The 23,364-nt window shown below is 44.1% G+C and overlaps 1 protein-coding gene across 8 annotated transcripts; it reads right to left on the reverse strand.

The window, feature by feature from the left end:
* Nucleotides 1–793: 793 nt before the first annotated feature.
* SLC16A9 (solute carrier family 16 member 9) lies at nt 794–22,378 on the reverse strand. Of its 8 annotated transcripts, XM_085064209.1 has the most exons (8): nt 22,251–22,378; nt 20,470–20,776; nt 15,191–15,248; nt 13,503–13,732; nt 5,467–5,610; nt 4,468–4,563; nt 2,001–2,909; nt 794–1,700 (listed from the first exon to the last, which is right to left on the reverse strand). In XM_085064209.1, exons 4-8 carry the CDS (start codon nt 13,696–13,698, stop codon nt 1,522–1,524), a joined length of 1,524 nt encoding a protein of 507 aa, XP_084920335.1. In that variant the 5' UTR covers nt 13,699–13,732; nt 15,191–15,248; nt 20,470–20,776; nt 22,251–22,378; the 3' UTR covers nt 794–1,521. The 8 variants fall into 8 exon arrangements, with proteins under 8 accessions (XP_084920335.1, XP_084920340.1, XP_084920336.1 ...); XM_085064214.1 differs by lacking the exon at nt 13,503–13,732; XM_085064210.1 differs by lacking the exon at nt 20,470–20,776 and having other exon boundaries at nt 22,251–22,368.
* Nucleotides 22,379–23,364: the final 986 nt, after the last annotated feature.

Below are 23,364 nucleotides of genomic sequence, written 5' to 3' on the forward strand. Positions count from 1 at the left end.
AGGCCCACAGCACTGCTGAGAACTACTTGGGCATTTGCAGGCAACCATGCAGAATATAACTCAGGACTCAGAACTTCTACCTCATCCAAGCCTTGCAACATGCTCCACTAAACTTCAAACCTACAGTGAGAAGCCAAAGTGCACAGGACGTGCTGCCCATGGATAGATCTCTGTCAGTGCTACGCAAGAGCAACCAGACACAGCTCTGTAATGAGAGCATGAGAGCAGCTCTGTAAGCAAAAGTCATTGCACAGGGCACACAGGGCAGTGCAGAGCCAGCCAAGTCACCCTGCCTTTGCTGGAGCACCTGCCTGCCTCAGGAAAGACTCCAACATCACACAGTGTTCCCCCAGCCATGCCAGCAAAAGCCTGCAGGGGTAGCCTGCAGTTAGAGAGGCAGGAGGTTTCAAGGGCTCTCTCTTCACTGGTTTGGTGTTCAAGTGTTGCAACTCTTTCCCCATCATTTTCCCCTGAACCTCTTCTGTTCACCCTCCCCCCTGCTTTTTCTTGCTCTCTGTTACTGACTTTTCTCCTTGCTATATCTGTTGCAAAAAAGGACAGCAGAGATGACATTACTGTCACATTTTCCCTTTTTTAAATCAGGTCTACCTTGCTGTAAGCCTTACTATTAAGCTCTGCAAAAGGCTGAACCTTCTAAACTGTGGCTGTGTAACAGGAGAGGCTCCCAGTACCACCAGACTGTGGGTGACTTAGGAAAACTCACCTGTGGGCTTTGGTGAGCACCTCTCCAACCTTGATATGAAGATTATGAACTTGCATAAACAAGCCAGTATTTCCTTTCATGGCTTCAACAATCACATTTATTCCTTGGTTTAAAAGGTTTTGGTTCAACAGTTTTATAAACAGACTTCACAAAATGTGCAATATTTATAAACAAGGTTCTTAGTAGCAGTGGTAGTAAGAATCTTTACTTGCATCATAGTGTTCACTTCAGTTACACAACACAAAGTTGATTTTGTTTCCCCTCTTCTCTCTTCTACAGTTGGCACTTAATTGTAAATTGGAGAAACTTTACAAAGACAAAAAAGTTAATCTAAGCATGATGTTAAAAGCACCTTGCCAGAGCATTACATTTTAATAAGGCAAATTCTTGTTTTGTAAAGCCTCGTTGTGCAACTTGGAGACCTACAGAAGGTGGCAGAAACGCCAACCTTCTTCTGTAAGGAACAGGCCTTCATTTTTGCTTCAAAGTTTTCACCCTTCCAAACCAACCCCCTTAAAATAAAAGTACAGCTGATAATACAGCAGAAAATCCCCTTTAGAGGGTGAAAGGAAATTACAGTAGACAAAGGCTGAAAACACGGTGCATAGTAGACAAAATAAGACTGTTTTTAAAAATGACATTAAAAAAAATAAAAGAAGAAGAAGGAACTGAACAACAAGCAACAATGGAATTTTTCTAGTGGAAAGAGCATTTGTGGGCTTCATAAATAAGTGGAAAATTATTAAAATACTTTGCTATATAATATAAAAAGGCGCAAAGTGTTTTCCAGTTGTCACCTAAGCGTTAGATGCAACTTTGTAGGAGTAAGTATTTGTAGGCAGCTTGGAGCTCTGATTGGTGCAGGCATTCCAGCAGGGCAGCGCTGCCAACAGCAGGAGGAATCCACCCAGCAGGACACAAAAGCCACTGAAATAGAATGCAGTGTCATACTCCTGCGTCCAGTCGTAAAACCAACCTGAGGGTGGGGATAAGAGAGAAGCACATCAGTTAAACGTAACACAGCACTGCTAAGTCAGAGAAACATCATAGAAATTACAATTAAAAAACCCACACAACAAAATAAATATAATAGGCCAAACCTAAAATACAGTTTGACCTCTCAGACATGAAGTGTGGTTTTCCTCAAAGCCAAAATAAGAACACCAACAGCTTTTATTTTTGTGGAAGAATTTGACTTCATTATTAGACATGCAAAATAATTCTGTCTGGTAGTGACAAGCTCATGTTCAGTTTACACTGTCCACCTTGACCTTACCTACAATTGGTGGTCCGAGGCTATTGCCAAGTCCAGCGAAGAACATCAATATCCCATAGGCATGAGTCAGTTTCTCAATCCCCACAGTCTTTGTTGTTACATATGGAAAAATTGACCAGTTCCCAGTTAGAAAACCCAAAATCCCAGAAAGCATCGCTAATGTAAGGTAACTTTTGGCAAATGGAATTGCAAACAAGGCCACTCCTGTCATTATTAAGGTAGTTACATAGAGATATAAAGTGTTAACCCACTTGAAATCTGCCAGTATTCCTAAAACGAGTTTGCCAACAGTCGTCATAATGCCAATAATGGAAATAAGGGGCATATAATAGTCATCTTCACTAATATTTGCGCTTCTTGCTACATCTTCCATGAGCAGGGAAGGAGGAAATCCACCAATATCAAAGAGCAAGATGGCAACAAAGAGAGCTGAAAACACTTTGTTCTTAAAAAGAACCATGGTCTCCTTCCAGTAGGTCAAATAGAGCTGCCACTTCCTTTTGGCGAGTTGCTTGCAGAAGTTTGTCTGTTCTACAACTTTCTTTTTGTAAGTGTCTTTCTCATTTATGTTTATTGAGCTCAATACATTCTTACTCAAAATGCTATCCTGTTTGCAATCAGGCACGTTGTTCACACATTTTTCATCAATGTAGCCCTTTTCAAGGATGCTTATGTTTTCTTCAACAGTCTTTTCTTTTTCATGGTAAACAAAATATTGATCTGGAACTACGTCTACACACGTTTTCTCTGTTGGAGGAGAACTGGATGATTCCAAAGGTCTCATTAGGCTGCCACATGCTAATATATTTAGAGACAGGGCACCGACTATTAGCAGACACCCATCCAGCCCATACAGCTCAATAAGCTCTCTTTGCAGTGCTGCATATATAAAGAGTCCAACACTTGAGCCTGTAAAAGAAAAATAAGCTTGATTTACACTGAAGAATCAACAGCATTCTTCAACTCTAACAAAATTCCACAGTTCAGCAGCTGTGAATACACTGTCACAGTAATGGTAAATCGTTTGTGCTTCTCTCTCCCTAGTTTAATGAATTGGTAAGTCATCATCCCTCTTGAAATTACAGTTTCTTTATTGAGAAGCCACAAAATAAAAAAAAAAACTCTCAAAGTATCTGAACGATTTATGAGAAATAATGCTAGCAGATACTTCAGAAACAAGTAGGATCAATACTACGTCTGATTAAAAACATCAAAGAATTATTTATCCACCCTTTTGCCATGCACTCACATACATGTATCCCTTCAGACACCATTTTGAGTTAGCACAGTTAGAATTTCCCACTCCAACATTTTCCCCTTTCTCCTCTTCACTGCCACCTTCCTCCTCCCAGGCAAGAACAGACCAGGGGTTCACCAAGATCCCTCCTAGAAGCAGCCCTTGACTGCCTGGTGTTTAAGGAGCGAGGTTTGCATGGTGGGAGTTTACTCCAAAGACATTTCATTTATTTCTACAGGAATAAACATGCATTTGAGAAATGTGGCCATTCAGAAGAAAACACTGAGTAGTAAGAAATTACTATGAGCACAAGCATTTAATGCAATCCCACTAATTTAAAGGAAAGGCTCTCGGTTGAAGTGAGCACAGATCCATTGTAATTAGTGGATGTCCTCTCACAAACACACAGGATTGGTTTTCAAGTCAATTTAATGACAAATTTTAAAATTATTTGCTGAAGACTGTCTCTAGGTTATATTTAAGCCATTTATATACTTTGGTGCTAAATGCAGGAAAAATCAATTTCAAAAGTCATATTTGTTTTGTCTTGCAGGCACTAAAATTAACCAGGGCGCAATAAGATCAGGATTAAGGCAAGCTACCTGGAATCCAAACAAAAGCCACTGAAAATGATCCCAAGAAATACTTCTGCAGAAGTTTACTCAGCTCGTGTGGATCTGGTCTTAGTACCTCATAACACTGACTACACTGACCTTGTCTCTCCTCACTGACAGCTACTTGAGAGGTTAGAGGAGACACTCCATGGTACACAGAAAACAAGGCATGGGACAACAGCCATCTAACAGTTCCTATTTGGTCCATTAAAAAGTTTAAAGATACAGCTAATGTCAGGTAATGGTGATGCAGCATTTATGTCCTGCATCTCTAGTCTCTTTCTCACCCCTGATCCTGGCTAGGAACAAAGAGGAAAAAGAGGACTCTATAGAATGTTTTCTCTCATTATCCACAGCCCAAGCTACACAAGTCTGCTTTCACTTCAATGAATATCCATTCCTCATCTGTACTGAGGACCCATAACATACACCTGCAAGTGTGTTTACTATTTTATCTGAAGTCTGAGATTTTCTCTTCATCGCTACTGATGTTTTGATTTAAGAAGTACTTCTGGGAATAACTGAGAAAAATATAACCCCCTGGCTTTTATTGCCAGGGTAACAGTGGCTGTATCGGAGTTGAAAAGTTGGAGAGAATGACAATTGAAAGTCCTACCTGTTGAAATCAGACCAAGTGCAAGGCCTCTGCGTTTGTCAAAATACTGGCACGTGATGGTAACTGTTGCAGTATACAAAAGGCCACATCCGAGACCTGGAGAAAGAGAGCTCGATATAAGCACGCTACATCCTCTGGGAAATGACTGCCCCTTGGCTGTCCCACAGGCAATGCCATTGTGTACCTTGGGTACTAAGTACCTTTTAACCCTGGCTTAGCACAGGGCCATCAGGCTGCCTGCCCTGTCCCACCTGCCTTCCCCTGGCTGTCCCTGGCTGCTGAGCCTGCATGGAGCAGGCTGGGTTTGAGGAGCTCTCCAGCAGAGCTCTGTGCTCTGTGAAAGGGCTGCAGGGCTCTGCGCCCAGGGCTGGCCCCAGAGCTGGGCAGAGCTGCCTCCCTGTGGCACCATGCCCGGCCAGCACGATGCCAGGGCCTTGCTGGCCAGAGAGGTGCCCAAATTCCTGACACAGTTAATTTGATAAGCCACCCACAGCAGCCCTCTGCAGCACAGAGGGGCAGGTCACCGCCTGCCAGGAGAACAGCGCTTTCATGCCTCTAGCACGGCACTTTAGGTTCAATCCAGTTATGTGGAGAACAACATTGCTCCCTAATGATCTCTAATTTATCAAATTAGAACAGGTACATGACAAAATTACAGAAGAGATATTATTCCTTTAAGACTGGCATTTCATGCCAGCAGAAGACCTGCTCAATTCCAGCCCTTAGGTAAAACCTCAGCTTCTCCATCTCTAACAATTGTGTCAACAGAGGACAAGCTGTTTTCAAACCCTCGTGAACATTTACGTTGTTTTTATCTTTTACCACGTGGTAACAGCCTGCCCATGCAACATCCCTCCCTGCCCAAAAGTAAAGTACTCCTTGATAAATCAGTCCCAGTCTACCACTGCCTCTGTGAATCAGTTTCCTATTTCATATTCATAAACCAAGACTCAAAATAATAAAGACTAAGTCTCAGCATGAAGAGAACGTGTTTCTTACCAACAACTATCCCATATGAAACATACAGAAAGTATATGTTAGGTGCAAAACTGCTCATCATGAGGCCCCCAGCCACCATAAAGCCACTGAAGATAGCTACTGGTCTAGCTCCAAAAGATGATACACATATACTGCAGACGGGACCTAGAGGAAAACAACAAGACAGAACATTCCTAGTAAACATCAGCACCAGGAAGAACTTCTAAAAAAATCAGTCTGTAGAAATATTTCTTATGATAACTATTTAAATGTATAAGTATATTAAATAACAATTCAGAGTACTCATTTTCACAGGGTTTTCTAAAACAGTCAGTGATAAAAACATTCAAGGTCAGGCTTGCAAAATTTTTTTCAAGGAGAAACTGAACATCAAGGCCATGAAAGGGTCCCTGGGATGGGAGGGAAAGAGTGAGTGAAACATTCTTTACACGTAATAAAATTATTACTGGACTGTAACACTGTCACTACACACCTAAGGTGTACAAGGGTTCTGAAAAGAACCTTCATCTTGACACACAAAACCAAGACAGACCATCAGCCAGGCTTTAAGCAGGCAGGCATTTTTTGACAGAGCACAAAAACTCTTTTGGAAAGGCAGTATTTGTATTCATCTTGATATGCGATTTATAAAACTGAAATGGAAAAATAGTGACTTTGGATCATAGTCACAGTAAGAATGCCACCTGGTGCTTACACAGAAGGAACATCTGCTGGTATACCAAACAAGGACAAACACCACTCTTCCCTGATTTTCAAGGGAATTAAACACCTGCTAGCCAGTGTTCTACCAAATAACTCTTTACGACCTATCTCAGTTTCTCCTGTAAAATTACAGAAAATAAAAGTCACTGATTTGGAACAGCCAGAGCAACATTCAAGTTCAGGAGGGATTACTTCCCAATACTTCTCAGTTCTTAGTTCTCTTAGTTCTTCAAAACAAGAACAAAGTGAGGCAGAATTTATACTCTGCCTCTACTCAGCCAGCTCTCTCCTCACAGAAATTGCAGAACAAGCACTTGTTTTCAGTTGTGTGACCTGGAATACACCTTTTAGTCTTAAGTAGCATGCAAGCTTGGTGCCCTACATAAACAAGCAACCAGCAAGAGACTTGGCTTGCAAAAACAACCTATCTGAAACTCTGCAGTTTCAAACATTCATACATAAACTTAGATATTAGCCCCATATTCCTAAACTCAGCAATTCTGAGATGAGAAGTCAGATACACAGATGAATGACATTATTTAATACAAACAAACAAAACCACCCCACCACATTTGCATCTCATTTGAAGTGATACACACACGCTCCATGGTCGATTCAATCTGCAAAAGCAGTAATTTTGCAGTCTGCCATTTGTCAAGGTTAGTGCTTCCTGAGTCATGTAAGTGAGATTCCCAGCAGATGGGAGGTGAGCCCAGAAAGGTGATACGAGGTAAACAGTTGGAGCCTGAGGATGGTGCTTGCCTGGGTTTGTAGACAGGAGCGAGCAGCTGGGAATGCAGGCAAGGTTTTCCTGTGGTTGCCGGCCATGGGACAAGCAGTTCTGGCAGGCAGGAGCAGAGATTCGTCAGCAGGTGAAATGATCCTCAAAGACAAGGCAGGTCAGAACTTTTGCCCTACATTAGAGCTATCTGCCCAGGGAACATCAAGGGGGGTGAGTCTGAGCTGGGGCTTATCCAGGCAAGAGTCAGAGTTCCAGAGGAATCAAGAAAATATTCCAGGAAAGGAAAGTTTAATTGGATTTTGGAAGCAATGAAAAAGGAAGATCTAAGCACTTGCTGCTTCTCAAGAGTCAGCATGCTGTGGGAAGGAAAGCTGGCCAGTGAAACCTGGGCAGAGTAACATGCTGAGAGCAAAAGCTTGAGAGGGTTAGATTGTTGCTGATTCTTCGAATTAATTGCTAGAACTGGCAAATTAAGATTGGTCCGTTTCCTAAAACCACGGGATTTAAAAATAAACAAAGGATTGACTCTGTATTACATAAAGAATTCTTCTACACTAAAAGAACACTAGGTAATGATAACTTAATTCAATTAAGCAGAGGAATTTTCACTCTTTCTATTCTTTACTTCTGACCCACTACCTTGCTAAAATAAACAGCATTTCCCTTCCCCCTGCTCTCTATATTTTGACACAGCTACTTTCAGAAGGCCTCTGTCAGGTCTGGGATGGTGGTACCTGTACAGATGTCACTGATCTCTACTGGAGCACCCAAGGTGAAACTGGACCCTCTGACCCCAAGCCAGAACAAGGAGAAACACAGAGCTGAAAGATATGTCTTCATAACCTGACAAGGACTGGAACATGATCAAAACCATCCCCGACAGGGCCCAAGGAGATGCTCTTCCAGCTTCTCCCACTTATAAAATCTAATCCCAAAGGAGAACAAAGAGTACAAAGAGAACTTTTTGCTCCAACAGGGAAAACAACCTGCACAAAACTGAAGAACCTGCTCCAATAAGCTCAGTATTAATCTGACATATCACACAGCAAGAGATCTGGCAGCTCAGCAACAGCCCTGTTTATAAGGAGTGCCAGTATAAGTATTAAAATGGTTATTATAGGTCTCTGGGTTGAGACGAAAAACAGCTCCATCTTCCCATTCACACTAGGCATGACTTTCACACTCATCACACTGCTAGAAAATAAGTTACAAAAGAAAATCCCCATGACAGCCAGCATCTTTGTCCTTTCCCCTGCCTTCTCTCATTGCTTCCCTTTCTCTGTTTCCCATAGCGCTGGCATTTTCTATTCCACCAGGCACAGCACCTTCAGTTATTACCATGGTATTTGCACAGGAGTTGACAGTACACAAACTTGTTATTCTTTACAAGTAATTGAAGCACAATGGGTTCAAGGCAGAAAATTCTAGTAGAAATCCAACTTTCACAGAGTGGCACTGAGACCTGCCCTGTGGGTTTTGTTCAAAGTGGGCATTCTGAAGAATGCAGGAGCCTCCATACAGCCACATAGGAAACGGCTCTTCAGGCAGCACCAGGGTTTTCATTAGCTGACTCTCACCATAATATGAACAACATAAAAATAAAATCCCAGTGGCAATCCTCAATAGTAAGTATGAAAAATAGCTTTTACGCCAGCATTTTGTTCAGTTTGCCAAGCAGCTCCAGGGGTTAGCAGTGGAATTAGTACAATATTTGATGACATTGATAAATGTTTACCTCTTTTACAAATAAAATCCCTAGGGCTTTTTCCTTTCCAAATGATGTCTCTTAAAACTAGACCAAACTCTATCAAAAAAAGATACCAGCTCAGTTTATAGGAATGACAGCTAACTCTAGGAAGAAAGACTTAGCACAGGAACAGACACTGCTCTTCTGCACACAACCTGTCATGGCTCACAGTCAGCAACACAGTTATCAGGGAGCACTCAACAAGATCCCCAGACAAAAGGGGAAGCAGCAGCAGAAAAAAGATTGGTTTTCATGGTAGATCTTCACATAGAGAGACCAAAGATGAAGAAGATCTAGAAGGGATCATTTGTACATTGGTATTTTTATTAAGATTATTTTGAATAAAATACTTTACCCTCAGTGAGACCTGGATGTGACAGTGAGTCCTTCCTGAGACATGAAAACAAGCTACCTGCTGCTTGCTCAGGAACTTATAGCTACCATAATTTGCTGACCTCCTGACAAGTACAAAGTTGTTTTGTTTCATGGACATTCAAGAGCTAGCACTTTCTTCCTCAATATTTTCATATAAAGTGAAAAAAAAAATCTGCAAAACACTCCCTCCCTCTACTCACTCATCTCAAGAGTCCTCCCTCTTTCACCTCATACACACACAAAATCTTCTACTAAACAAACAATATTGGACAACTGAGTTCTTTTTCTTATCACCTGCATTAATCTGACCCACCCTACCAGGGTATCTGTCCAAGCCTGTTGAAACTGTAGAGTAGAAAAGATGCTCATGGACTGCATTAAAATCCACTGGACAGAATACAAGATTATTTTTTGCATATTAAGTGCATTTCTAAAACCTGGCTATAATAAATATAATATTCTCAAAATGCCTGTACTTTGGATATGAATACAGAACAGAGAAAAAGCTCTTTACACTGGGCATAAACTCACTCCCAAGTGATTGCAAAGACAGTTCCCTTCTAAAAAAGTTGTTATATGAACTGGGCTTCTTTCCAGAGGAATCTCTGGGACATCCTCTCCCCTACACACAAGCTATTTACAGCATCCATACTTTACAGTGGGGGCTAGGTATGTGTGATGTTTTTGTCCAAAAGAATGTAGATGCTGCAAAGGGAGTTTTAGAGTTGTAAAATTGTTGCTTGAGAACACAAAATTAAGCTTTTTAACATCTAGCACTGAATACCTCAGATCAGCAGAAACATCCCATCAAATTATCAAGGCATGCTTTTCAAGAGAGAATACTCTCTTTGTTCTTTCTCCATTAACGAAGGGAAGTAGGAATGGAGACATTGCTGGTGTCTCCTCCTATGCCAAGGACTGTGAAGTCAACTCTTACTATAAACAGCTGTGGTGCCAATTGCAGGCGCCAAACTCTTTGTCTGTTTTGCTTTTAACAAGTGTAACACAGATCAAATTTAATTTCAGGCTCCAAATGGACGTAAAATTAAGAACACTTGGTGCAGAAGGAACACATGATGTTCAAGAATATATATAAATATCCTTCTCTGGCCTGTTTTAGTAGGAGAAACCTACTAAGCTTTTTCAATTTCTTCCTACGCAACAAGCCCTGGAGCCATGTGCCCCATCTGCCGTAGCCTGACCGATGTTGTAACACCTAATTGTGAAAAGGAGCTCTCACCCCTGCCCTCTACAATAACACTGATGCTTGTCTTTCACTGTTTGAGGCACATTTCTACCAATGCACTGTAAAGTTGCATCACAGAAAGTTAAAACCCAAGTCATCCTGTGAGGAAGAGCTCAAGCAGGTCCCTGTCCTGCTCCCCTTCCCAGCTGACGAGGTGAACAGTCCAGCTCAGGCGGGACACTGGCCTCAGCATCGCCGTCTGTGCTGCGAGCCAAAGGACAGAAATCGAACACCAGGTGCCCAGGAAATGAATCCAAATAAACAAGGTGCTGTACTGGGTTTCTATGTCTCCAGTCTAAGTTTAGCTCTCACATAAGCCAGAAGTAAACATTTTAGAAAAGATACCAATGCAGCAAACATGAAAGTGCTTTCAGCATCAGCTGCCTAACAAAATGTTTCAGACTACATGTACAGAGGGAAGGGGAGAAGACACAGAACCTTTTTCTGTGGCAAATGCCACACACATCTTGGGTTTGGTGAAATTCCAGTACGAATACAGCAGAGTCACTGGCCCTAACTTTCTCTGTTACAGAAGCTGGTGAATGTGATTGCTGGTGCTATCAATGAGAAAAGTCATCCTAAGAAAACAGACACTGACTTATTTCCTGTCTGTAGCTGCTAACCTACCATAACTGCCATTCTTTTTCCAGTTTGGCATCTACAGCTTCAGAAAGGTGATGTGAAGTTGAAGAGAGCTCAGAGAAGAGTCTTAATGGCTCTCCAGTAGAGCCTTAATTAAAAGTGTGGGAGTCTTTTGTACCATGGCAAAAAGACTGTATCAAGTTACAGGCTTTAAAGAATATTTAGAAGTAATTTGATTGCATTCTCTAGATATCCATCACCCTTATCAAGGGGCACTTCAAAATATACCACTTAAAGATAACATTATTCATCAGCTGAAAACTAAAACTAAATAACTTGTATCATAAGATTGCATACTTTTAAGGAGGAAATTTAGTAGATTTATCATTAGGGTCAGATCCCAGCTTGATGAACAGCAGGATCTTTTATTTCAGGTAAAGCTGAGAACACAGAATTTGCTTTCAGCCAACTCTGATACCATCAATGCAATTAAAAGACCCTCCATGTACCTTCCTTTGAAGGCATAAAAAGAAGGAATGATTATTAAGCTTCTGAATGCCAATCTGAAAGAATAAAAGCACATGGACAGACCAATCCTCCTAACCTGTCATAATTTCATTTAATCATTCCATACCAAAATCAGTTTGATTTGTATTATTCACTCACACAAGTTTCTATTTGCTGCTGTTGTGGTTTAACCCCAGCCAGCAATCAAGACCACACAGCCACTGGCTCGCTCCCCCACCAGCAGGAATGGGGAGAATCAAAAGGGTAAAAGGTGGAAAACTCTTGGGTTGAGATAAAGACAGTTTAATAGGGAAAACAAAGCGTGCTTTGCACGCAGGGAAAGCAAACCAAGGAATTCACTGCTTCCCATGGCTGCACAGGTGTTCAGCCATCTCAAGGAGAGCAGGGCTCTATCACACGTGAAGGTTATTTGGGAAGACAAATGTCATCACTCAGAACATCTCCCCCCTTCCTCTTTCTCCCCCCACTTTATACACTGAGCATGATGTCACATGGCTTGGAACATCCCTTTGGCCAGTGGGGGTCACCTGTCCCAGCTGGGTCTCCTCTTGACTTCCCATGCACCCCCAGTCTCCTCGCCAGCCTGGAGCAGAAACAGCAGCAAAGGCCTTGGCCCTGTGCAAGCCCTGCTCACCAATAACAAAAACATCTCTACATTATCAACCCTGTGCTCAGCACAGATCCAAAACACAGCCACTGAGAAGAAAATGAACTCTACCCCAGCCAAAACCAGCACAGCTACAAAGCACACTGCTGACAGTTGCTCTCAGCAGCAAAACAGAGGGCACTAAGAAATCTGGAAAACAGCACGGTATTGACATAAGGGAATAAGGGAAAGGGGCTGAGGCTCTTAACAGAGCCAGAGACTTGTGGTCTCCTACAAGAGGGTGTTCTCTTGCAATTTCTTTCTGCCTCGCTTTTCCTTCAGTAATTACCTTGTTTATCCTTATTTTCGTCCCACTTCACTCTCTCACTCAAGTTCATTTAGGTCTTGATGAACTAATAGCACAAGGTAATACTCATAATACAGAAAAATAAAACAGCATCATTGAAGAGCAATCCACAGTCCTTTATGCACTTACACTCTGAGACTGAGTATGGTCTTCTTGTGGTTAGTGATCCACCTGCCTTTGCCCACTTCTCTTCTGCTTGGTGGTAAAAAACCCTAACACAAGTGTGACATCAGTATTTGATCAGTTCCAGAGCCATACAAAGCAGTACTCTTTATTCAGGTCTGTATTGCTTTTGGAATACCAACTTTCTTTTAAGGAGAGCTGCCTCAGAATCCTGAGCTGCATTTTGTCCATTAAACTACATTATTGCTTTTGCCTGTAGCAGTTGCCCTGCTGACAGGCAATTTTTTCCAGATTCAGAAAACAGATAATAGTTCCCATGGTGAATCTTTGAAAAACAGAAGTTAGTGATATGACCCAGTAAAAATACGTGCCTGATACTAAAACAATAACAACCTAGGAAATTTCAAGGTGGGGTTTTATTTCCCTAAGACTCTGCTGTTACTCTCCAAGTGACAGTGTCTACTAAAGAAAAGCTTCCAGTAAAGTTGCTTTATTTAATGCTACTATTACCTGTAACTTTCCAGCCTTCAAAGGGAATTCTTTGTTTCCCAAATAGATAATGCAAAGGAGCCCTTACCCGCTCTAACTGGTAGGTTTACAGCTAGAGCTGAAAAATTAGTAACTGGTTTTTTAATTGACTGTTTTTCCATAAAGTACTTGAACCAGTTCAGACTAACAGTTTGCCCTGATTTTAAGACAATAATGTAAATGTTAGCCTTAAAGTCTCATTTAAAAAGAAAAAAAAATGCATCAACGAAATTACCATTCAGCTTCCCAGAGTGTGGCTTTCCTAATTTATTCAAATAAAATAATTTTGAATTTTCTAAAGGGAATATTTCTATTACTCTTTTATCATTATATTGCTCTGGTTTATGCATAGTGGAACTATAAATGTAATCTTCTTACCCATCTTGACCTACAAGAAAAATGCAGCATCCTCATTTGCAGCTGCCTTTGATATAATTCCAAGAGCACACACAGATGAAAGCACCAATTGGAAATGTTTCAATTTAAGATAGATACTGCTTCTGCACTTACTGGCAAGCAATCCAATTCCATTTGCTAGTGATCCAACCCAAGCAGTCTTGCCTTTCCCTTCTCCAAAAGCATCCAGCCACTCTAAATACAAGACTCCCACCGCCAGCGGTGATCCATAACACAGGAACTGGGTGAAGAAGGAAACGATAACAATCACCCAGCCCCAACCACCATCCGGCGGTTTCCGAAACACCATCTTGTCAGGAGGGGTGCAGAGGTAGGGGCAGCACCTGTGCAAACAAAACCCAAACAGAACAGAGTGTTAGAAGCGTGACTGACGAAGGTCTGTGAATGCAAGGGAGCTGTACAGAAATGCATGTTCAGACAGAGGTTGGTTCAGTCATCCTTCAACAAACAGCTGCAGCACAGCACAAAGGCAATGAAAATTAGAAGTGCCATGCTTCCACCTCTTTTGTGTAACAGACAGACAGTAACCAAAGCATAGTAAGTCATACATACACCAGCACTGTATGACAGGAAAACTTTTAGCTTGCTGAGTGGTAAATAGGCCTTATGAAAACCTCAGGCAATAGTATCTGCTATGGTTCAACAAGAGAGCCCCATGGTCACTTGCTGTTAAAACCACGAATATCAAAAAAGGAGTAAAAAATCTCTACTTAGTTCTCATCTCAGCATGGTATCTTGCCATTTATTAAGGTGTTTGCCATTGGGTAGTGCACTCTGGGAGGGGCAGACCAAGAGGAATTGGCAGTAGCAACAATTTAGTACTCTGCTCTGTCAACAAAGTGATGTGTGGAGAAGAGTTACATCCAAAAATCACTTCACATATATTAGTGAAGTGAGCTCTAAGACTGTGTACAGGTGTGGCTCATATGCCAAGATATGACAGCAGTAAACATGCACACAAAAATCTGCTATAACCTGTTAGAGTGTCTGCCCTCTGTGCTGTTGGCACACATCAGCCTTCCCCATATGGGCAATCACTTCCTGGACTCCAAAAATACCACCTTGCTTCTTTGCATGGCATGTTCCATCACCTGTGCATCTATGGCTTTAAATAACCCACCACCCTCACACCTTCTCAACACTGGTGTGTGAATGTAAGGATCAGAACTTCTAAAATCTAGGAAAGAATTTAGAGGTTTTCCAGGCTACATTGCTTTGGAGTCACCCTGTGCACACACCCAGCCTGCCCTCCCTCTCTACAGGGAGCAATCTACCCAAGTGATGATGACAAAACCCATGCTCTGTGCCTGGCTCTGCCACTAACCAGACATGATTCTCAAACAGTTTTATTTCCTTTACCCTGGAAGATAGAAAGATATTAGATCTTACCATATTTTCTTCATGAAATATTCTCACGGACCATCTCCACACTGCAGCTTAAGCATTAAGACTGCTGCATTTAACAGCTCTGCTCTGGGAGACTCCCAAGAGGCAAAGCAGAAAAATAAATGCATTGCACTGCCTTTTTGACTTACAACCCAGAGGAAACAGAAAGAAATTATTGCTGTATGAAAGCAATGGGGTAAGCAAGTAGAAAATAACAGAATTTCCATTCGAGCTCCTCACACCCTGTGCTTGGGCAATTTCTAAGAATTTGCATGGAAAACTTACCAAGAAAAACTACAGCATAAAATTTTGAGGAATAATTGCATAGAGACATGAAAAAGGCCAATTCTAGTTTACAGATGCACTTAAATGCTACTTTGAGGGTAGATACTCACAGATGATGACAAAAAAGTCCGTCAGCTTCCTATAAGTGTACCTTCATGTGACAGCTACCTGTAGAAGAAGAACAAAGCAAGTTTTTAGCCAAAGTATCACTGCAACAGTGAACACAACTCAAAAAATGGTGGCTTCACAGAAAATTTCTTCTTTTCAGTATCTTTTCAAAGGAATTTCAGAAGGAAACAAGTTAACTCAGTGGAGAAATACTGATCCCCTGCAATTAATAAACAGCTGACAGCAGCCTTGAGCCCTAAAATAACAAAAACATTGCCTACTAATGTAAAATACATTTTTGACATTCTAAGGCCCTTGGGAGTGATTTACAATTTTAACATACTGACTGTCCTTCAAGATACAACATTCCCAGTTACAAATGTTACAAAGTTATTTGTTTCAGTTATAAATGTAAGCTCTGACTTACTCCAATGCTTGGTGAGTGTCCCTTGATCCCGTGAGATGCAAGGGTGGCAGCTGGGATAGACAGAAGTCATTCTATGCCATAAGGTATCAAAGCAGTAAAGAGCTGCTTATAGGCACTTTTCTGTAACAGTGCCCTTTATACAAAAGGGAATCCCCACATTTCCACACGAAATATTTGAGCTATTTGAATGTAGTCACCAAGAGCTGACCTATGTATCTCTCCATTAATTAAGTAATTATCACTTGACTTGTTTTGTCCCTGCTAGAGGAAAAAGTACTGGAAATAAGTAACAGCTTCAAAAACAGACACTGAGACAAAGCAAGGAAGTTTACAGAAAAACTCTAAAATAATGGAGGTAGACAGTGAATAACCCCAATTCGTATTTGTTTAAAAAATAAAGTTTAGAAAACAAACACATTTTCGCTGTCATATTGATTTCCATTATACTGATGCCCTAAAATTTGGCACAAAGACAACTCTGAGTTCAGTTCTGCTATTCTAAACATTTGATGGGAAGGAAGCGAGGACAGGACAGGAAAGGATAAAAGTTTTTCTAGCCTTAGGTCACGTAGTCTTTTCTAATAGGAAGACTAAAAACCTCTGGATTAGTTTGTCACCTGTTGCAAGGCTGCACAGCATAATTGAAATGAACCAACTGCTCCCAATTTATGGCAGAAGAGTTGACATTCCACATCCTGACAACTCCTATTTTGCATCACAGATCTCTTTTGCATCTTTTGTCTAAAACAAAATTTTAGACATCAAAACCATCTCTATTTTCTAAATGCTCCAAGCCATTTACAGTCTGCAACTGTCAAGCAAAAAGTAAAAAACATCATCATTGCCCCCCAGCCCAGAAACCATCCTTAGAGGAATAACAGATCTATAAAGTCCCAGAGTCTGTTTTTAAATGACCTGGCTTTTCCTGCCCTTCCCTTCCATTCAGGTTGTTCCTTCACCTCACACTGCAGTGTGCCAGACACTTAAACTGAGGTGTATTTTCTAACTCCCCTGAAGGCTCAAGGCCACCCTGCAGAGAGCAAGGAGCTGGCAGACCTGTGTGAGGAGCCTGTTCCCCAGAGCCCTCTGATATGATAGGTAAAGATGTCCTGGACAACCAAGCCACTGCTGCAACTGTGAATATCAATCCACTTTCTATTGGCATATTACTTAATACTTCTCTGAGAGTGGCAAGTTTTACTATAATAGCTTGGCAGCAGAGAAAAGAACTGACAGTGAGAATTAAACCTTCACTACTCCCAGCACCACTTGCATGGACATCAAATCTGTGCATTGACTTGGGAGGGATCCAAAGTGTCTTTTACTATTTTCTGTCTGTGCAGAAGGAGGACACAAACTGTACAGATAAATGTGGACACCAAAAATAAAGAAGCAGAAGCCCACAAAGAAGGGAGTGATCAATAGTTTTGGTTTTTTTCCTTACAGCCAACTAGGAAGACTTGTGTGATCCTGGTAACAGACAGACCAGCATGGGTTTAAGATTCAGGTGGGAACACTTTCACAAACTGTACTGTTCACTAAACCTAGGGATATTGTTTCAGACTCCAGGGAACCAAATTACATTAAAAATACTGAAATAGAGATATGAAACATAAAGAATTGAACCGTAACTTGAAATTTGGTCAGAAAAAGCTTTTCAGTGAGTTGTACTCACTGCGAATAAGAATCAGAGGAAGAGAGCTGCTTGATGAAAGCCCTTACCAACCACAACAAAAAGAAACCCTAGAGAACAAACTGAACAACAGTTTCAATGTGGAAAGAGTGAAGTGTCTGGCTTCAACTATTCACTTTGCTCTGAGCAACATTATCACAATACTGAACTCCCTTCCTATAAATCTTAAAATTTGGCTTAAAGATGACAGACGAGCACAAAAAAAGAACATGAGTACCACTGAAACACTAGCCCTCGGCACAGCAACTTGTATTAATCTGTGGCAAAGGGAATCTTGAGAAAGACAGTAGCAATATGATTGTTTCCAGTTTGTTCTTTGTGCAGCCAGAGTCTGGGTAAGTGTGTTGCTTTCTGCAAGCAGCACATGGCTGCAAAGAAAGCCGATGTCAGCAGAAACACTGCGTGATTAACACTGGGCTAGTCAAGTTTTGCAAGACACTGCTACAAATCAAGATGGTACCAGCCAGAATAGTAACATCTCCCATTTTAAGCTGAATCAGATTTCTTGTGAATTTCTGCATATTTGTCAGGCAAGTTCTTGCAATTATCATCTGAAGTTTCTGCTACCTTTAGCTTGCTATTAACACCTAGAGCATGAGTGATCCATTATAGTTGCTTTTAACATACTTATATCCAAACACCTGCACATGTACTGACGTGACAGCATAAGCACTGCATTAAATTCACTGAAAGATGCATCAGTACTTCAATGACATCAGACATTAACTGATATTCTAACTACAGTAGCTTCCTGTGCAACACTGAATATATATATTTCCTTTCTAGTTCTCAACATTCAGGTCTTCCTATTTCTCCCACTTCTCTATTTCCCCTCTGTAAGTTAAGCAAGACACTTGTCAATATCAATGTTTTCTTCTATTTCTGCCAGATGGCAGAAGAAGTGGGAAATTGAAAACACCACAACGAAATTTACCAACAACATAATAATGTTTTTCTATTGTGCAAAATCAGTTTATATTGAGAAGCATCAGTGGGGCAGCACATAAACCACCCAGCTTTGAACAAATCTGTCAGCTCAGCAGAACCAGTCCTACCTGTTTGCAGAGCCTCACTGCTCCAGAGGGGATGGAAACCCCCCCGAAAGAATAACTGCCTGTCGGACACTAGCACGCATCCATGCAGCCAGATGTGAGTCGGCGCTGCTGGAAACCACCAGCCAACACGATTTACCAGAGAGCTCCTCTGCGAAACGAGAGCGCGAGGTGCGCCGCCTTACGCATCGCAACCTGCGAGAGCTCCTTTCTGCATCTGCTCGCTCAGACCGTCCGTGACCTTTGGCAGGGTCCCCGTGGGGATGTAGGGCCTCTTATAGCCCCCGGCTCGCCTCGCCTCTCCCCACCCCTCGGGGGCCAGCCCACAGCCCCGCTCCGAGCCGCAGCACCGCGTTACACATTGACGCCTTCCACCTCCAGGCCAGTTTCGACGGGAAGCGCTCATCCGCGCAGTGACGCGCACCAAGAGGTGACTGAAGGTCGCCCTCGCCGTGCCGATGTCACACACGGCGAGACAGGGTCGAGCCGCAGTGCCCCGCTCCGGGGCAGCCGCAGCCCCGAGGAGGCACGGGGCGCCCGCAATGGGCACACACCGAGGCTGGTGGGCACCAGCACTGGGCACGCACCGATGGCGACGGACGCCCGCTGCCATGTGCCCACGGCAGGTGCTGATGTCGCACAGCGCCCAGTGCCCGCTGGATGCCAACGCGGCACACCAGGGGCACCGCAGCCAGCACTGAGGGGTGTCGTCGACGGGCACCGTAAGCGATGCGGCCGCCCCCGGCCGGGGGCACGACCCGCTCCGGCCCCTTTCCCCGAAGCCTCCCCCCGGAGACTGCGCAGCACCCCCCCGGGCCCCCGGCCTGGCCCGGCCGCCCCCCGCCCCAGCCCCCGGGGCAGCTCCCGCCGCAGAGCGGGGCCGGGCCGGGCCGAACCGGGGAGCAGCGGCCCCTGCGGGGGCTCCGTCCGGCCGCCCCTCGCCGCCCCGGCCCAGCTCCCCTCACCCGCGCCCCCCGCCCCCGAAGCGCGGTGCCCCGCGGGGCCCGGCCCCGTTACCTGCGGGCGGGCTGCCCGTGGGGCGGGGGCCCGGAGCCGCCCCCGGGGAGCCGGGGCAGCCCCGCATCGCGGCGCGGGGGCGGGCCGTGGCCGGCACGAACCGGTTGTAACTCGGGCGGGGGAGGAGCTGCCGGGGGCCGCCACCACCACCGCCTCCGCCCGCAGCCCCGGCGCGGGGGGGCTGCCCGACCCCCGCCCCTCCGGGCAGCCGGAGAGGCCGCTCCGCTCTGACTCACCTCCGCCGCGGCCCCTGCCCTGCCCGCTCCCGCTCCGCGGGCAGACCCCCGCCCCGCCGCCTCCCCCTGCCCGGCTCTCGCCGGTAACAGGCGGACACGCGTCCGCGGCCGAGGGTCGTCCCCAGCCCAGAGCCGGGCGGCCGCGGCGGAGCCGTGCGGGAGCCGCCCCCGTGCCCCGCGCAGCGGAGGGGGAGCGGGACTCACCGCGCCGTCCCGCCGGGTGCCCCTGCCCGTCCCCAGCGCAGCCCCGCCACCCCCGGCGAGGGCCCGGCCGCGGGGCACGGTGACCCCCGACAGCCATCCCCTGCCCCTCGCAGCCGCAGGGCCGGGCTCCCCGGACACCCCGCCGCGGCTCGGAACCTGCGCGGGTCCCCAGGGCGGCGGAACGGCCGCAGGACGGGGATGGGCGCTGGCTCTCGCCACCATCGATGCCAAAAGGCCGCAAACTTGCGATGCAGGCAGCGCACATGCAGCACTGCAACCCCAGCCTGCCGGCTCAGGGGACAGACAACTCACTCGTGTATCAGCGCACCCACTGCCTTTAGAGGCAATCTCATCACAGCCCCGGCCCTCATCAGTGTGCATGGCACGTCCAGCGCTGTCACACACACGGCAAGGTAGTTGTCAAGCCGTGCAAGTTCAGCCACCTGCAACATTCACCCTCCAGACTGCAAAGGCTGTTGCAGAAGCTGACTGAACACTCAGCAAGCATCAAGCCTCTACCCCGGGCGTGTTCAGCGTTACAGCTCTGCTGCTACCTCTACCCAATTAGAGCTCATGTAGCCACACACTGCAGGTGGAAATATAAACATTCCCAGAGTTGAGTGAAATTCTGAGAGATGAAATATTCCTAGACCTGAAATTCTGATGCAGGGTCAGATGTTCACAGCCTCCACAGTTCCTACAGGTATGGATGGCATTACTCCCCTTTTCAGACCCGCAGTCCAGATATAATCCTCCATGCAGTATTTACGAAGGTTTGGGAACGTCATGTATCTTTGTGTCTTGATCCACACCTCATGGTGTTCAGGTAAATATCAAAATTCATACTTGCTACTGGAAGGACTGGCAGAAGAATGACATAAACTCAAGCCTCACTTCTAAGACATCTCAGCTGGCATACAGTTCAGTGTTGCGTGTCTCATGTCGAAAAGGGCAGCCAGCTGAAGAGGGGGCGGGGGGGAAGAAAAGAGAACAGGAACTCTGAGAGCTCTAGAAAAACTGTTCCACGGAGGAGAACTGAAATAAATGGCATTTAACCTAGAGAGAAGGAAGAGGGGAAACATAATATCATTCTTCAAGAACTGTAAGAGGTTACTGTGAGGCAAAGGGAATAAACTGTCCTGCATATACATTAGACAACTAAAAGAGGTGAGTAGGCTTAAATTTCATCTCCAAGTAACTGCTTTAGATAGTAGGCTAGCTTGCCGCTGGCAGAGATTTCCTTTGGAAAGCAGAGGATTTCAGGAACACGTGCACTGGGGTTGCTGAAACAAATGACTGAAGACAGCTGCCCAGACAGTAAACAGCCTCTGTTTACTTCTACTGCTTCTTGGGCTTCAGGACACAGGCTGAAATCGAAAGGGTAACTGACATCTTTCCATAGCCACACAAGAGATGGCTGGGAAACAACAATTCTGAATTAACTGTGCAAGGTGTGCTGTTTCCTACACTTCAATACAAAACCTTTTTGCAGACAAGTGCTTATAAAGCTACAGCTCCCATAACAGTGCTTGATACAGAAGCTTCAAAAACAATCTTGTGGGCTAGAATTAAACACTTCACTCTAGCAAAATTGGTTGTGAACATCTGAAAAAATTAGTGTATTCACAAGTTCACAGTGGTTTAGCTGTACAGGAATGTCCAGGAGAGTTAAGGCACATCAGTGACAGAGCACATTGACACAAACTGGATCCTTATGCAGAGGAAGCAAGCCAAATCAATGTAAATCAAAGCAACTTCAGATCACAGACAGCTTTGGACCTGAACAAGAAACCCCACTTGAGAATAAATACATGCTTTAAATGAATACATATTGACCCTAATTGCTTTACTCTAACTTCTCTGGATGTCCTCCTTATGACAAGATCCCTGTTTTAATTAAACCTATTCTTAATATGAATATGCCAGTCAAGTGCATACTGTAATTTTGAGAGGGCAACCTTGCTGGCAAGAGACAGAACTGGGAAAACAAGCCACAGAAGCACAAGGTTAAAGGAAAGAGTCCCTCTTCTGTGTCTCCTTTGTCCCTGGTTTCATAACAAGCAATGCAGCTCTGTTCAGCTCTAGGTCTCTGCTCACTTGGCCTACAGTATTTTGGCAACTGCCATTTGGCTTAGATTTCAGATCACTGGTTAATCTTCCCATTTCTTCCCTTCAGAAACCCTTCCTACATGGCCTTCCAAGGCCTAGTGAATTGTAACAGTGCCATAGCTCCACTGTTCATAACTACACTTTAGTTATGAACTCATCACTAGAATTCTGAGATCCTCACTTTAAAATAGCAAATTAAGTAAAACATTGAATAATTCCTATAAGCCACCTCTTCCCCCAGCCTCTGGGGTTTAAGAATCCAAAGGATAAAGGTACTCATGTAGCATGACCAGCGATGAGAGCAGCACCTCGTTAAAAATTTACCTGATTTTTGGTATGCCATGGTTTCAGGATGTGCTGCTCTGGGTCACTCGCAGCTGTACCAGTGAACAGATGATCTAGGAATGTTCTCTTCTTCACAGACAGTGCACCAGCAGCAGCTCCTGAAGGTACAGAGAGCAAAATTAGAGGGTATTCATATAGCCATCTTGGAAAGGATTCTTCCCAGCAAGGAATGCAGCTGGTGCTGAAATTCTTAAATCTGATTGAAAGGGATTATCACCTTGGGTAAAGGAGGGGGCATGTTTGGGAGTTTTCAGTTGGGTTTTTTGTTTGTTTGTTTGATTTTAAAGAAGGTCCAGATTCTGCAATGGAGGAAAATCTCAAAACATAACCCAATTCTAAATATTTGACCAACTACAGTCCTTTAAAGTGTGGTCCAGACTGGGGAGCATCCTTTTATATTTTTGCAGTCCTTACACAATCAGCATAGGAGGATAGACTCTGGAATGAAAGGGCGAGGCTAATCTGTGTAAAGTCCACTGTCATCTTAGGTGTTTTGCTAACTTGCTTATGGAAAATGTCATTAATGATTGAAGGGGGAACAAGGTGAGGAGAACAATCAGTAGTTCGACTAGAGTTCAATTTAAGCAGACATATTAAATATTGATGCACTTACAGAGTCTAAAGGACACTCATTTGTCTTCAGCAGCCTTAGAAGACAACAATTCTGCAGTTATAAATTAACCCTTCTTGTGAGAAGTGAGAAGTATGAGGCTTGTCAAGTGCTGACCACATTAAGAAGGGTCACTACACCTTCTCTCACATTTGTGTGAAAGAGAACAAGACTGAGCTGCAAAGAACACAGATTTCCTAGGAGATGCCAATAAAGTACCACAAAGATCCCTGGTGTCATCAAGGCTATGCTGACAGGGAAAATTGCCTACTTTGTCTGGGGAGATGCAGATATAGTGGCAGAATTGTCCCTTCCATAGCCTGTCTGCCACTGATAACACGAAATCCAAGGTTTCCATGCCACCCTCTTCTGAAGAGGTCCCATAACACGAGCAAGGCCTGAAGCCTGTTCAGGTGAACTGTGTCACCAGTGTAACCATCATCTGACAAACTTCACCTGCATACCAGAGAGATGGAGAGGAAC

The sequence above is a fragment of the Lichenostomus cassidix genome, chromosome 6 (genome assembly GCF_008360975.1).
Source record: "Lichenostomus cassidix isolate B80296 chromosome 6, HeHo_3.0, whole genome shotgun sequence".
Taxonomy (NCBI): Eukaryota; Metazoa; Chordata; class Aves; order Passeriformes; family Meliphagidae; genus Lichenostomus; species Lichenostomus cassidix.